Genomic DNA, 14,169 nt, shown 5'->3' on the forward strand with positions numbered 1-14,169 from the left:
ACCTGCTCAAAAGTGGTCTCTGCACGGCCCTGTTATTACTTATAGTCTACTTCACTCTTACTTATATTTTATTTTTGATTCCACAGTCATATTTTGTTTTTCATAGTGTCAGGACTCATGTTTCAGAAATGGAATTTCTGGAATGTTTTGCAAAGTAAATATTTTGATCTGAAAAATGTTATGTTTTGAATGTAAGGTAAAACATTCATTCATCCACATACATCCAGTTTTCCCTAAATCCCCCCGTGGGGTGCCCCCACAGGGGGTAACGTTTCGGACGAAACGTTACTCCGAATCGTTCGCCAGTTGAACATTTCGGGAGCGAGCGGGTTTACGCCCCTGGACAGGTCGCCAGCGTGTCACAGGGGGGAACATATATAGACAGACAGGACAAACAACCATGCACACACATTCACACCTGAGAATTTAGAGGGACCCCAATTAACCTGACAGTCATGTTTTTGGACTGTGGGAGGAAGCCGGAGAACCCGGAGAGAACCCACGCATGCACAGGGAGAACATGCCAACTCCATGCAGTGAGACCGGTGGTGGGAATCGAACCCACAACCTTCTGACTGCAAGGCAACAGCTCTACGAACTGCGCCACTATGCAGCCCGCTATAAACGACCAATTAATTCTTTTAAGTCTTAGAATAATTACGTCATGAGGGAAGACGTGACGCAGCTCGGACCCTGTGACGCGTTTGACCCATTCCATTCTGTTCTATGTGACAACACCGCCCTCTGCTGGTCTTGTTTTGTTCCTCCTACTCATGGTAGCTGGCGACATTCAGTAAAATCCTCTCCGCTGTTCTGATTTGCTTGATGACTTTTTATTGCCCCTTTTCCACCGGCTCTACTTCAACAAATCGGCTCGGCTCTATTTCGGAGTGACCGCGTTTCCACCGGCCCAACTTGGCTCTGCAGCAGGGTGCCGCCTACTGGTATCGGACGGTGTAGCGCCACGTGCTGTGCTTCATTACATGCGACCCAGAGGTCGCGTTGGCGGAATATTTCCCGTTTTGACCGGTTATTTTTTTTTTTAAACGACAGAAACATTTAAAGCCCGTTGGTCGTTTGACAGCTTATAATTAACACCCTCTTTACTCACTTTACACAAAAAGTTAATCGCAGAGCCAACTAAAATCAATCAATAAAAGAATCCTTTCTGAATATCATCTCATGGACACTGAACGAAATGCGTCTTTCTGACCGGGAGCTGGCGGCGTGTTGAAGAGTTATGGACCGGACGCTTTGGAGCGTCTGGTTAGGAAGCCCATYCAACAACTTTGGTAGAAACAGCGCGTTTAATTTCAGTCTCCATTACATACAGAACAGAGAAAACTAAAGAGAATGCAATGTTGAATCCATTTATAGTCTAAACAGAGGAGCCGGCAGTTTATCTTGAAGAAATAAATGAAGGTGCACAAGTTAATTAGATCGTAACATGCGCAGTGCGCTGCGGCTGCACAACCAAAGCGGACGCGGCTCTGCCGCTGCAAAGAATTAAACTTAACTCACCCAGTGGCTTTAATTAATGGAGCTGAAGTGAGCGGCGCTCAGAAGCGCGGTAGACATAACATCTGTCTGTTTCGGGGGAGTGAAACCACGCAATAATAATAAAAAATAAAAATAAAAAATCCTCGCACGCCCGGGCCGCACAGGGTAAAAAAAAAAAAAAAAGTTAAATGGATCGGTTTGGATCAGGCAGATCCAACTGCCCGATGAACCAGCGCAGATTTCTCTGCAGATACAACCAGGAGGAATTTGTAAATCTGTGCGATCAGACCACAGCAGGTGAAGTGTTGGTCATTTAAGTGGAGTTGTAATTTTATAAGTTATTGGGGCCATAGTCAGTGGTTTTTGTCACTACGGAGAAAAAGTTAGATGCATTTATCTGCTTTATGTGTGATGGGATCTGGATACACGATTCAACTGGGTGAATATTAACTAAACCCAGGCACGTGCAGAGGGGTTATTATTATTATTCATTGTATATGTCACATTTTTGTAATTTATAATTGTTTATTAAACTCTGAAAGCTGAGAGGCTTTGTTAATATTCTGTCCTAGAATGCGGTTAGATGTGCCCTTTTTTTTGTTGTTGAGCACCTGCCCCCTTAGTGGTCTCTGCACGGTCCTGACTGTCTGTATTCTGCTGAAAAACAAAACTTTATTCTCACCTTTCAGTTCTTTTTGTTGTTTTTTTCTTACTCTGAGTAGTCTGCATGCATTGTCGCCCCTTTAGAGATTTGAGTGAAAACTACATTTCTGAGTGTTCAGCTATTAAAAGTAGTATGAATAGGACTCTAGTTTTCAAAGGAAAACTAGCACCGCACAACAACCTGAAGCTGATTCTGCAAAGAGGAATGATTCAAAAATAAAATGTCTCAATAGTGTTTCTATAAAGGAAACACTATTGAGTGTTTCCTTTATAGGAAACTTATATAGCCTCCTGAGTGTGCTTAGCCTCACTCAGGAGGCTAAGCACAAATTCAAGCTAGGCTTTTCTGATTTTATTTTTCTAAAACCATATTGGAAGTCTTGTAAAGAACAAACTACAATCCCAATAAAACATTGAAGTTTATGACTCTAACATGAAAAAAATATTTGCATTAATGCTTTTGACATCTGAGATTAGATTTGATCTGTTTTTACCTTGTAGACAATTTTTTCCGTGCTGCTGGGTGTGCAGCCCAATGCCGCCTCACCGGGAGAGCATCTAGTAGTTACCCTGGTTGAGGAGAGGGCAGTGGTCCCATTCCAGCTGTGATGAAGATGGAAGCTGCCTTTAACTCCACGTCAAACGACATGAACGTTGAACAATCAGGGCTGAACTGATGGCTCGTTTCTGCAGCTCGGTTATGTTGCACCACTATGCATTAGGCTGCTGCGCTGTAACTGCTCTGCTGCTCTGGCAGCTGTTGAGGCGTTGCCAGCTCCGTAATGACCGCCCCGCTGCTGATGCTTGTGTCAGCACTTTGAAAATGGCTCTCATTTTGTGTCCGTACGCTCTTTTCTCTTTTTTTTTTTTTCTTTTTCTTTTTTTTCAGCACCGAGCGCCTGCAAATGAAAAAAAAAATATTGGAACGGTTCTATTACGCGGCTACAATTGCTGAACCACAGGGGGTGCTTTAGCGACTGTTCATCGGGAGCATTAAATGAAACCGCTTTCCAAAGAACAAGTGTCGACGTCAAGATTTTTTATTTTATTTATTTTTTTTAGCTGCTCGCGTCCTCCGGGCTTTCTAACTGGAAGGAAATGAGCTTGTTGATTTTGTTTTATAATTCGCCGTGGGCCAAAGAGTTTGATCTTAGGAGTTAAGCTTGACAAAAACATCAAAGGGGTCGGTCTAAATGGTTGATTAACATTTTTTTAAATGTTTTCTTTCTGAGCTGTGTGAGTTATTTGGCTATCTGTACAGCAAATAGATATGGAGATATAAACTTATGAGTCATGTTTGTGTCCAAAAACTGCGTTTCCTCGACTGCTAAGTTGTCCCGAGTTTGGCTGATGACGCACATCCGCCATGTTGGAGCCATTTCACGGAAAACCGAGAGGGAGAGCGCAAAACTTTATTAAGATGTCCAATCAGGACATTTGTATTATATTGCTCTATATTGAAATTTTACATAGCAAGTATTGACTATACTGGTAAGCAAAAGCATTTAGCTACATTTTTCTTCTGCTCGCTTTGTGGTCGAAATTACTTAACTCCTTATCCAGCCTTGTTAGTCTCAATCCTTGGTGTTTTATTTGATCTCCGACTTAGAAATAAAAGTTAAGACAGTAGCTGTGTGCTTGTGACCCTTTCCTAACGTTTTAGGAGCAACACAAATCTGCTGTAGGCTACTTGAATAGTATATTCTGTCATATTCAGACCACAGAAAAACAAAAATTAATTGGTTTTATTAAAAAAAAATAAACCCTAGTCGCTGTAATTTTTCAGTTACACTGATTTCTATAGGGGCTGTTAAATGAGCCACAAATTGTCATTACTTCTCAATGTGGGCTGTTTTTCTACTGGTAAAATAAACACATTGAAAGCAGTTGAATTTTATTCATCTTTTCAAATTGGATAAAGCTATTGGACAAAAAAATGGTTTTATTTAAGGATCTCTTTATGCCTTATTTTTCCAGAGGTGGAGGGGGAGGGAAAAAAAATCTGGAAGGTTTATGTACCGAGGCGCAGCGCTTGAAGGTCGCAGGTTTAATTTGATATAAATGTAAAAATGTCAGTGCACATTATTGGAGCTGAAGCCGAAAGACTTAGTGCTGCTGTTGTGCATCATTACATTCCTGGAGTGTTTGATCACTCACAGGGAATGTCTCCAGCTCACACACAGACTTGTGTAAATTACACAAGCAGGGATTAATGATTATTAAGAACTATTTACAGACTGATCCATTGTTAGCTCAGCTTTAGCTTGTCTGGATCTGAATGACTTGTTATTGGCAATAGTACTATAGCTTGTTGATGTAGCATTTTAGCTAGGTTGCAGAAGGGTTTTATGTTTTGTTTTCATGACAAATTATCAATAGGTGACTTGGATTTATAAACGTGGAGTATTTTGTGGTACAATGAACACTCCGCAGAATTACTCTGACACTATTACAAACTGACTTGTAATAAATCATAGAAACAAGATTATAAAAAAAGCTAATTTTAACTTTCAAAACTTTGTTCCCAATGATTGAATTGTTCCTTTTTTACGCACATTTGCTATAACTCCAAGTGTCGTTTTCATTTGCTGGCTTCCAGGGTGCGAGAATAAGCCCATAAGAGCTCCCCCTGGTGGAACGGAGGAATGAGGGCCTCTGGATGAAGGCCATGGAGCTGAAAGTCTGGGTGGACGGCGTACAGCGCATCGTGTGCGGGGTCACAGAGTTCACCACCTGCCAGGAAGTGGTCATCGCTTTGGCACAAGCGATCGGTAAGCTCAACGCTTCACACAAAACAAATAAGAGGGAGGCATTGTGTCGCACACTCTCAATTTGACAGGAAATCAAGTGTGATTTAGATTACGTTTTAAGTGAGATGAATCTGCATTGTACTCTGTGGTGCGCTTATTATCGGGTGGGCAAGTTGTCAGACTTACTCTGGGTGATAAATTGCAGAAAGATGAAAGGTGACTGGAGGGCATGAATATTTTCCCCATAAATAAGCCTTTACAGAATGAGATGAGTCATACTGCAGCAGTCCTGGGTTTATTGACAAGGAGCCGCAGTGGAATAAGTTAGCATGCTGCCTTTAACAGACGATATGTGAACAGTTTTGTGCGGCTGCCTATTTTTCAGATTAGTTTTCGCCGACCCTTTAGACATACTAGAGCTCAGACATGCCTGTCAAAGTGGCGGAGCAGCAAGATGTGTGGCATTCGCTGTCCTTTGTGTCCTCTTTGCCTTTTGTTCAGGCGGCCGGGCCACTTTGATGTGAATGACAGCAGTGATGAATGCACCTCTTTTTTTATTTTTGTTACAATGATCCTTACTGTGCAGGCTGGGGGTTGAGGGTGAAACAGGCAGTGCACTGCTCTTATCTACATGTGTACAGACTAGAATGCAGAGTACACACACACACACACACACACGCACACACACACAGAGATGAAAAACTGCAACACCATTGAGCCTCCAGCCCCTCACAATCGTTGCTTGTTGAGTCGAATTTTCCCACCGTGAAAACTCTTTCGGTCAACATGCTGGTGGAGCGCTTTGAATGCGCTGGTGGTGCGCAAGCGTGGGAGAGGCGTGGAAGAATTTATTGAACAAGTTTTGTTCTTTTGACGGTGCAAATTCGACTTTCACGCCCGGCTTTCCGAGTTTACTTGGATTTCGTTGACGCCGCAGCAGCGGTTATTATCTGAACTCGGGCCTGGCCTCATATGTGCACTACCTCACAAAACTGTTCAGCCTCCTTAAACCCTTTTTCACGTTTCAGCCACGAGCTTCAGTGAACAGAATTTTGTCGAACTTTTATGTACAAGTGTGGCGTTTATTTATATCTGGCCTTCTTAACTCACTACGCAGAGCCACCTTTTGCTGGAATTACAGCCAGTATGCAAACTATAAAGTTCATGTTTTTATTTGCGGAACAAATTTCAATGATTTTTGTTGATTCTTATTCATCCCTCCAGTTGTAAATATTATAGTGCATCCTAAGTAACTGCACAGATGTCCTGATTTGCCTTTCCATCCCTCCAGGACGCACCGGCAGGTACACTTTGATCGAGAAATGGCGAGACACGGAGCGCCACCTGGCTCCGCACGAGAACCCCGTGGTGTCCCTCAACAAGTGGGGTCAGTATGCCAGCGACGTGCAGCTCATCCTCCAGCGGACCGGCCCCTCTGTCAGCGAGCGGCCCACCTCCGAAGGGCTGGCTCGGGTCCCGGAGCGGGGCCTCTACCGCCAGAGCCTGCCGCCTCTGGCCAAGCTGCGGCCCGCGGGGACGGACGGCTCGCTCAAACGTAGGGAACCCAAACGCAAGTCTCTGACCTTCACCGGGGGAGCCAGAGGACTGCGGGAAATATTTGGGAAAAGTAAAGATACCGAAGGTATTTTCTTTTTACAGCAGATATGAACTTTGTGTGTGATTTTTATTTTATAGCTTGGTTTATACTCTCAGCCAAACAGGCTCAGCAGCGGGGCGTCAGCCTGAACCTGAGCAGACTCGGAGGCGGTGGAACGGCATCTGTACCTGGGAGTCCGGCCAGGGAGCTCAGCCAGCTGGTCCAGCTGCAGCGAGGCAAGCTGCAGGCCCTGGAGAGCCGTCTGCTGGGCTGCGAGGCCGAGCTGCGAGACTGGGAGGAGGCCAGCGACGTGAGTCCGACCAGCCGAGCGCCTCCGTGAAGAAAAGAAAAGAAAAAAAAATCGTTCAACAATTCCAATTATTTTCCACTTAGCAGGAAGGAAAAGTGGAGGACGAGCTGCTGCTTCTGGAGCAGCAGGTGAGGAGGAACGACGGCGAGGTGGAGGAGGAGGAGTTCTGGCAGAACGAGCTCCATATCGAGCTGGAGAGCGAGCGGCAGCTGCGGCAGCAGCTCGTCGAGCTGCGGGGCCGCGTGCGCGACTGCGAAAGCAAACTTTCCGAGTACTTAGTGCACATTCAGGTGAGCGCTCCGACACAGAGGAGCTGCATGGTTCCGATGTTTTTAATTGCACCTGCAAACAGCAGGAGTCCTGCTCCGTGTTTCCACATCTCCAACCGGTGGTGCAGCACATCGCACTATCAGGTTCTCACACAAAGTAGCGGAGTAGAACACAAATGATGAATGTATTTTTTTATTTAAAAAAAAGAATAAAATCCTGAAAAGTGTGGCATACTTTTGTATTTGTATTATGAAAAAAGGAGCAAATGATGGACGAAAGCCGTTAGAAATCCAATTTGCAGATTAGGCCTTGATTTAAGCAAACTCTGTGTTTCAGCATCTTTGCAGTTTTTTGGAACTAAGTACTACTTTGGTATGCAAGAAGCATACCATTCTTTTCAAAGACTTATCAAAAATATATATATATATGTTGAAAACTATTTAAGTAATTTCCACCCCTGCAATTATGGGTCGCTACTGTGGGCTGGTTCGAAACATGAAATCCCAATAGGACATATTTTAGATGGTGTCGGAGCAAGGGGGAACATATCTAGAAAGCAAGAGAGGCGTACTGAAATAGATGACTGTCTCCGTGAAGACTTTGCAGTGATGGTTGCTGCTTTGTTTAGAGCATGGAGACGGGCCTGGAGAAGGAACGACTGCAGCAGGAGGCTGAGCTCAAACTGAAGGTCAAGGAGGAAGAGGTGCAAATCAGTTCATCTTGCTTTTCCAAACACACACCGAGCTGGAAAGAGAAAGGAATGTCCTGTTTAAACTAAACAACTGACAAATGAGAGGCTCATCCCAAGCAGGAGTTTTTGCTGTCGTGACATATTATTAATCTCAACTTCCTTTGTTTTTTTTGTTAACTATCCAGTAGAAGTTAATAAGCTACCAGTCTTTCGAGCCGCTTCCCCTTCAGACTTTTTGAGTTGTTTTCCTTCAACTCCTGATTCCAGGTGCAGGCCCAGCTGGAGAAGGTGAGGGCGGAGCTGGAAGCGCAGAGCCAACAAACGGCGCGGCTGGAAAGCAGCTGCAAGGCGTTGGAGCGCTCGCTTTGCCAGTCGGGCAAAAGACTCCAGGTCAGCTCACATTTTATTCGTTTTAATCTGACTTTTTTTTTTTTCTTTCCTTCTTCTTTTTGGCACTCCAGCCTCAGAACTGTCAGGCATTTTTTTTTTGCCTCCAAATGGGTTCGAAAGTTTCCGGAAAAGGTTGTGAAAGTTTATTTTTATTTTTTTTATTAAAATGCTGCAGAGAAAAGCCGGTGATCTGTGCACAGGTGGAACCGGTACAAGTCCTGAGCTCCTTAAATTTGCAGGCAGCGATGCTTGCTGGGATGTGCGGTGGATTTTTGCTTCTGTGCCTCCTCTTACGAAACGAAATTTTCCTCTACAGACTGCGTCCGCTCTGATGTGAGAAGTATGAGGTAATAAGAAGAGGAAGGGAGGGTATTAACAGCATTCTTTGGCCGATTAGAGAGGGGCGTAACAAATACGCAATCCCTTCCCTGACGTTGCTTTAGCCCTCTGGCAACACGCTGTTGCAACTGGGTTACGGCTGGAGGGATTTTGAGCAGATTTCAAACGTGTACCTCTCAGATCTTGTCAAATTTATAACTGCAATTTTAAAAAATACCCTGGTAGGATTTTATGTAATAGACATGAGAAATTATGAAGTGCTAGAAAAATGATGTATTCCAGTCCATTTTGCCTATTTTCTTGTAGAATAACACGAGCTTAGTAAGATTTGATAGTCTGTGTCTTTATATTAAAAAGTTGAATGTTGAACTTATCAACTTTGCCCTTTGTGTTTTCATGTCTGATACAGCTCCAATACAATACTCTTGTCACAATAAGAACTATTTGTAACATTTATAACAGGATTCAAAACCCTACTAGCACAAATATTGCCATTAGTAATATAGTTCTTTAGGGCAACAATAACAAAAAAAGCGTGGTTTGTAGCACTAAAACGCACTCAGTAGCTGGATTACGTCATATTTTCAAATGTACTGATATCTATTGGTATACAAACTGTGGACAATAATGGAAGATATAACAATTGTGACAACATAGATAGTTTAAGGGTCTTTGAAACATAATGTTGAAACAGCAATATCGTGACAACACTAATTCTGTTATCTGTGATAATGGAGTTTATCGTGACAACAATAAATCAAAATTTTAACATAAGAAATGTATCGCAATAAAAGACAAATGATAAATTGCCATCCCTAGTAATGTCACAGAATAAACAAATCAAAATGTCTGAACGTAAAGTAAAAAATGTAAAAATGAAGAAGTCGGTGGTTTATTTGGTTCCCACGGTGTTTTGTTTTCTGTCTCAGGAGAAAGAGCAGGAGCTTGAGCAGCTAACGAAAGAGCTGCGGCAGGTCAACCTGCAGCAGTTCATCCAGCAGACTGGCACCAAGGTCACGGTGCTGCCCGCCCAACCCGCAGGAGACGACAACGGTGAGCGCCAGCCCAAGAACTGAAAGCGCASAMMYRMAMRCRCACACACACACACACACACACACACACACACACACACACACACACACACACACACACACRCAMMYMYACACRCAMATCTTAAGACTAGTCAGTTTCATGAAACTTCAATTTCATAGCTCATTACCCCTTTGGCTCCTGTGTTGTTTACCCACTATTGACGTTTTATCTATAGAAACTCAGTGCCACCATGTGGTCAAACCCAGAATGACACATCAGATTGTAACAAGATGTCTGTGACCGTTTCAGCTACGGTTTTAGTTGTGTGAACAAAAAGAAGACTGAGGGTTCTCCATCAACTCTTGCGTCTACAGATGTGGAGTGTGGCTCTCTGACACGGCTGGGCTCGTCGCGGCTGTTACCCAGCAATCTCCGCGCTCTGCAGAGCAGGGTCTCCTCCGGTCTAAACCCAGAAGGCATCTACGTCTGACTCCGCGTGGGCCGACGCAGGCAGCTGGGTGGCCTGGTGTTTCGGATTCACTGGACAGCCAAGAATCCTCGTCGGAAACAGCCATTTTACCGTTACTGGGAGACAAACCGAAGTCGTGCTAACGTGCAACACCTGTGTCTGAACTCTGAGGCATGAGTTGAGATTTCCTCCTGTGCTGTTGCGTAATGAGGTAACGAAAGCAAGCAAGCTACAAACCAGCAGATCTTTACTTTATGCTCGAAGCAGCTGCTTCGGACTGACTGTAAAAGACGGAGAATTTCAGGAGTTTAGACTTATGTAAGAGTAGATGCATGAGCATGCACATCTGTGCTATAACCTTAGCCATATCTGATTGCCTTACTCTGGTAAAAAAAACAACAACAAAAAAAACAACAACATATAAACAAAACCAGACATGAAGAAATATGTTAAAGCAGAACTCAAGGTACCTTCTGAATGCCATAAAAAAAAAAATTTAAAAAAATCTAAAATGCTTAGCAGCAATCCAGGAGACTGCTGATTGTACCTGATGTCAGTTTGTTTTAAAATCGAATTTGGTGTTTTTTATGTATGGGTTTAGACTTTTATATTGATTCAGTGGATGTAGAGTAGCCTTATACTCAATTTTTAAAGTATGAAGTAAAACATCAAACTTATAATTATACGTAGGAGGTGAAAACCAGAATTTCTAGGCCTGCAGAGTACCAAAAGTATCTCAAATCAATCGAACAATCAATGTCGACTAAATAGCCACCAGGTGGCGACAAACACAAACTATTCAGGCGAGTAAGAGTAATTTGAATGGATGTCATCTCTAGCTTACGTTGTTTTATAAGTTTGTGTTCATATACATACACTGGTCATATAATTTTATATAAATATATTTAAAAAAAAAAAAGCTTCAGCACTTTAGATCTGAATGTGTAAAAGTGCCACTATATATTTTTTCTTCATTTTATTAACAGTTTAACAAAATAAAGATGTCTTATTTGAACCAAAGCTAGTGCAAGAAAATAAATAGTTAGATGAATGTCATTTTTATATATGTATATATAAAAAATATAGAGCAATATATATATAGTTTGAGTGAAACACTAATGACTTAATTTTTTTTGTTGTCGCACAAAAAATAGGATTTTGTTGGGAAGTAATGGAAAAAATGAGAAATGTGTAAAACTATATGTGTCTGTAGCGAATCCAGTTCCACAAAATTAATAAAAATCAAGCCAATAATTTTCTGAAACTGGATTGATATGCGAATAATGCATTCTTTAGAGTTCTGTGCCCCAGATTGTGCATTCATTGAAACACTGCGTTGGGATTTTGATTTTACAGGAAGTAATCAGGGATCTGATGAAATATTGTTGGACGAGATCGGAGAATATATTAAAAGTCTTCGTCGTGGTTTGAGACTCTTATTTTGAAGTAATAAAGGAAGCAGTTCTGAGCCTTTTGTGGTAATCTTGGTTACAAACATTATGCTAACATTATGCTAACATTATGCTAACTGTTTAGTGACTAATGATGCAAAACTCTTGATTTACCAAACAGTATGGGAAGAAAGTAAAGCAAAATAAAGTCTATTAAACATCGTATTTTAACCACTGTAAGTTGATATAGCCACACTAACCACGAGCCACTATTGATGCTAATAGTAACATTTGCTAAATTGAAGGTGCTAAATTAAAGGGCTGTTTCACATTTTTTTTATGTCTCCGGGCTTCATTTGATCATCTGTAGTCCATTCTTGTAATGAAACCACAGCAATTCAATTCAAGCCAAAAGTCATTTTTATTGCAGCAATACTGTAATAACTTGCCAATAACATAAGTTATTACCAGACTGGGTACTTAATAAATAGTCAGAAGCGACAGTGTGACTGCGTGTCTCTTTACATCTAAATAACATGCAAATACGGTCATACTCAAGATAATATAACTAATTTTAGCAAATGAATTCACCAAGTAAAACATGCACACATATGTCTTCATTTAGATTTTGAGAGAGAGCTTTGAATGTTGGCCACCATTGATGGATGAAATGATAACTCATAAATCAAAGATGCAAGTTTTGACGCACAAAAATATCTTTTACATCCCAGATCTAAAGGGCTTTGTCTATATTTTTGCATTAATGGTTAAAGTTGTTTCATTTTTAAGGGATTTTTTTTTTTATTGCTACACCAAAAAAAAAAAAAAAAAGGAACAACCAGCCAATAACGTCATAACCTGTTGCAACATTAGCAAGTTATTATGTTACCGGCCAATTATACGTTATTGGTTGCTACAGTCCCTATAAATGCGGATATTTTTCACTGTGCTCGCTGTTTTAATTTGAGTGTTAAAGTGGCAGGAGTGCACACATCAGAGCGTAACACTTTTCAGCTCGGAATCAGTATTCATCCGAGGCGACTCTGTTGTTTCAGAGCGCTTTTAATTTGTGCAGCCATAAATCTTTTCTACTCATCCACGAGATTGAAATTTCTTTGCAGTTTCTTTCAGAGTGATAAACAACCTGGGCTTTTTTTTCTCTCTCTCTCTCTCTCTCTCTCTCTCTTCCTTTCTTTTTTTTTTCTCCAATTACTCCATTTGACAAGCTGGAAATCCAACATGAGCCTTTTGTAAAGACCCTCACACTTTGTGCTGTGAATGCGTAACGGCGCGGAGAGGTCCACCTTTTGGCTTGTTTTGGAAGCCGGACATTCACGTCCCCACTTGAGCTGAACCTTTCTGTAATTGTTCAGCGACTGAAAATGATTGTTCGTGTCGCTGCAAAAGTCTCAGCTGGAGACTGCAACGAAAGGAAAGTTTTAAATAATGGCGTGAGGAAAAAAAAAAAAAGAAAAATATCGACGTACCACGTCAGGCTATTTTTTTTTACAGTGGACTGAAGTCTTTTATGCAGAGTGCCAGGCAATAGATTGTGTGTGAATGCTAATGTGTGGGGTTTTTTTTTGTATTTGGACTCCCAATTAATCGCTACCAAGCATTGGTTTTTAACAAAGGATCGGCTCAGCAGAAAAATGGCAAAATCTCCTCATTATTTTCATGCTTTTTTTTTTGTTTCCATTTGACAACAATAACGCTTCTGAATGGAAAAGGAGATTTGTGTTGCATTGAAACATAACAAAGTCAACCATCGTCGCGTGGATGTGTGTATATATATATATATATATATAAATTTTTTTTCTTCCCACCTCCTTCCGATTCAAGCTTAAAGACGTCGCCAATAATTGGCTTCTGTTGTGCCATCCGAGGCGCTTCGCAGCAAGAGTGCAGCCCGCAAATGAGATGATGGAGCCATTATGGAAGCGGCCATCACGAGGTCTTAAAAGCTATTTGAGAAACGCCGTGGCCCAGGGATATTTCAAGGCACAGAGTCGGCCAGACGAGAAACGGACGCAAAGTAATTACGGATAACTGCTTTTCACAACGTCTCGGTTCATTTGACAAGTTAAATCGAATGTTTGCTCTCGTGGGGACTTCAAGAGTTTGACGAGTTGGTTGTTGCGTCGCTTCGCCGACATGATGCGAGTGATTTATTGTGCAGCGGAGAAGATTTAGAGGAAGAGTGTTTCGGGGTTCCGGAAGTTCGCACGTGTTGTGCCTGATGTGTGACGACGGATGCGCCAACGTTTACATGAACGGCATGATCGGGGGCTTTAGGGTTTAAATGTGGGGTCTGTGGCGCAGTCCTGTTCTTGAAACATCCAGCAGATTGTTCAAAAATGTTAAATAGATCCGCTATTTTAAACAGCCGTAACTCTAGATGTTATAATTTTGTATTCTCTACCTGTTGTGTTTTTTCTATTTCCCAGAGATTGTCTAATTTCCCTTTTATGGTTGAGTTATACATATTTTTTTTTTAAAACAAAACAACAACGTCATATTAAAAAGAGTTATGTAAAAAAAAAAAGTACTCAAAAGAATCAAAAATCAATAAAATGCTGCTTAGTTCTAAACTCCATGCTTCTTGTCTGATTGCTTCATGTGTTATTCGTGTAAAATCAGTTTTTAAAAACTGTCTTAACTTTACTTACTTATGGCGTTTAGTCATATTTCCTGGTTTAATTGTGTTATCGTTTCAGAAAATGAAGCCTAATTATTTGAATTTAAGCTATTTTTATGGTTTTAACCT

At 41.6% G+C, this 14,169-nt stretch overlaps 1 protein-coding gene across 3 annotated transcripts in view; it reads left to right on the forward strand.

Moving 5' to 3' along the window:
• Nucleotides 1-13,893, forward strand: part of rassf8b (Ras association domain family member 8b) — a 23,729-nt gene extending 9,836 nt beyond the window's left edge. The window contains exons 1-9 of one of the 3 annotated variants that reach the window (XM_017302920.1): nt 3,254-3,346; nt 4,763-4,934; nt 6,205-6,555; nt 6,627-6,820; nt 6,904-7,110; nt 7,719-7,793; nt 8,049-8,171; nt 9,440-9,563; nt 9,917-13,893. In XM_017302920.1, the coding sequence (XP_017158409.1) occupies nt 4,823-4,934; nt 6,205-6,555; nt 6,627-6,820; nt 6,904-7,110; nt 7,719-7,793; nt 8,049-8,171; nt 9,440-9,563; nt 9,917-10,032 (1,302 nt within the window). In that variant the 5' untranslated portion in view covers nt 3,254-3,346; nt 4,763-4,822 and the 3' untranslated portion in view covers nt 10,033-13,893. Of the gene's footprint in view, nt 1-3,253; nt 3,347-4,762; nt 4,935-6,204; nt 6,556-6,626; nt 6,821-6,903; nt 7,111-7,718; nt 7,794-8,048; nt 8,172-9,439; nt 9,564-9,916 lie in introns of those variants that run through there. The other 2 variants (XM_017302919.1, XM_008400926.2) reach the window with 2 other exon arrangements.
• Nucleotides 13,894-14,169: the final 276 nt, after the last annotated feature.

The sequence above is a fragment of the Poecilia reticulata genome, linkage group LG23 (assembly GCF_000633615.1).
Source record: "Poecilia reticulata strain Guanapo linkage group LG23, Guppy_female_1.0+MT, whole genome shotgun sequence".
Taxonomy (NCBI): Eukaryota; Metazoa; Chordata; class Actinopteri; order Cyprinodontiformes; family Poeciliidae; genus Poecilia; species Poecilia reticulata.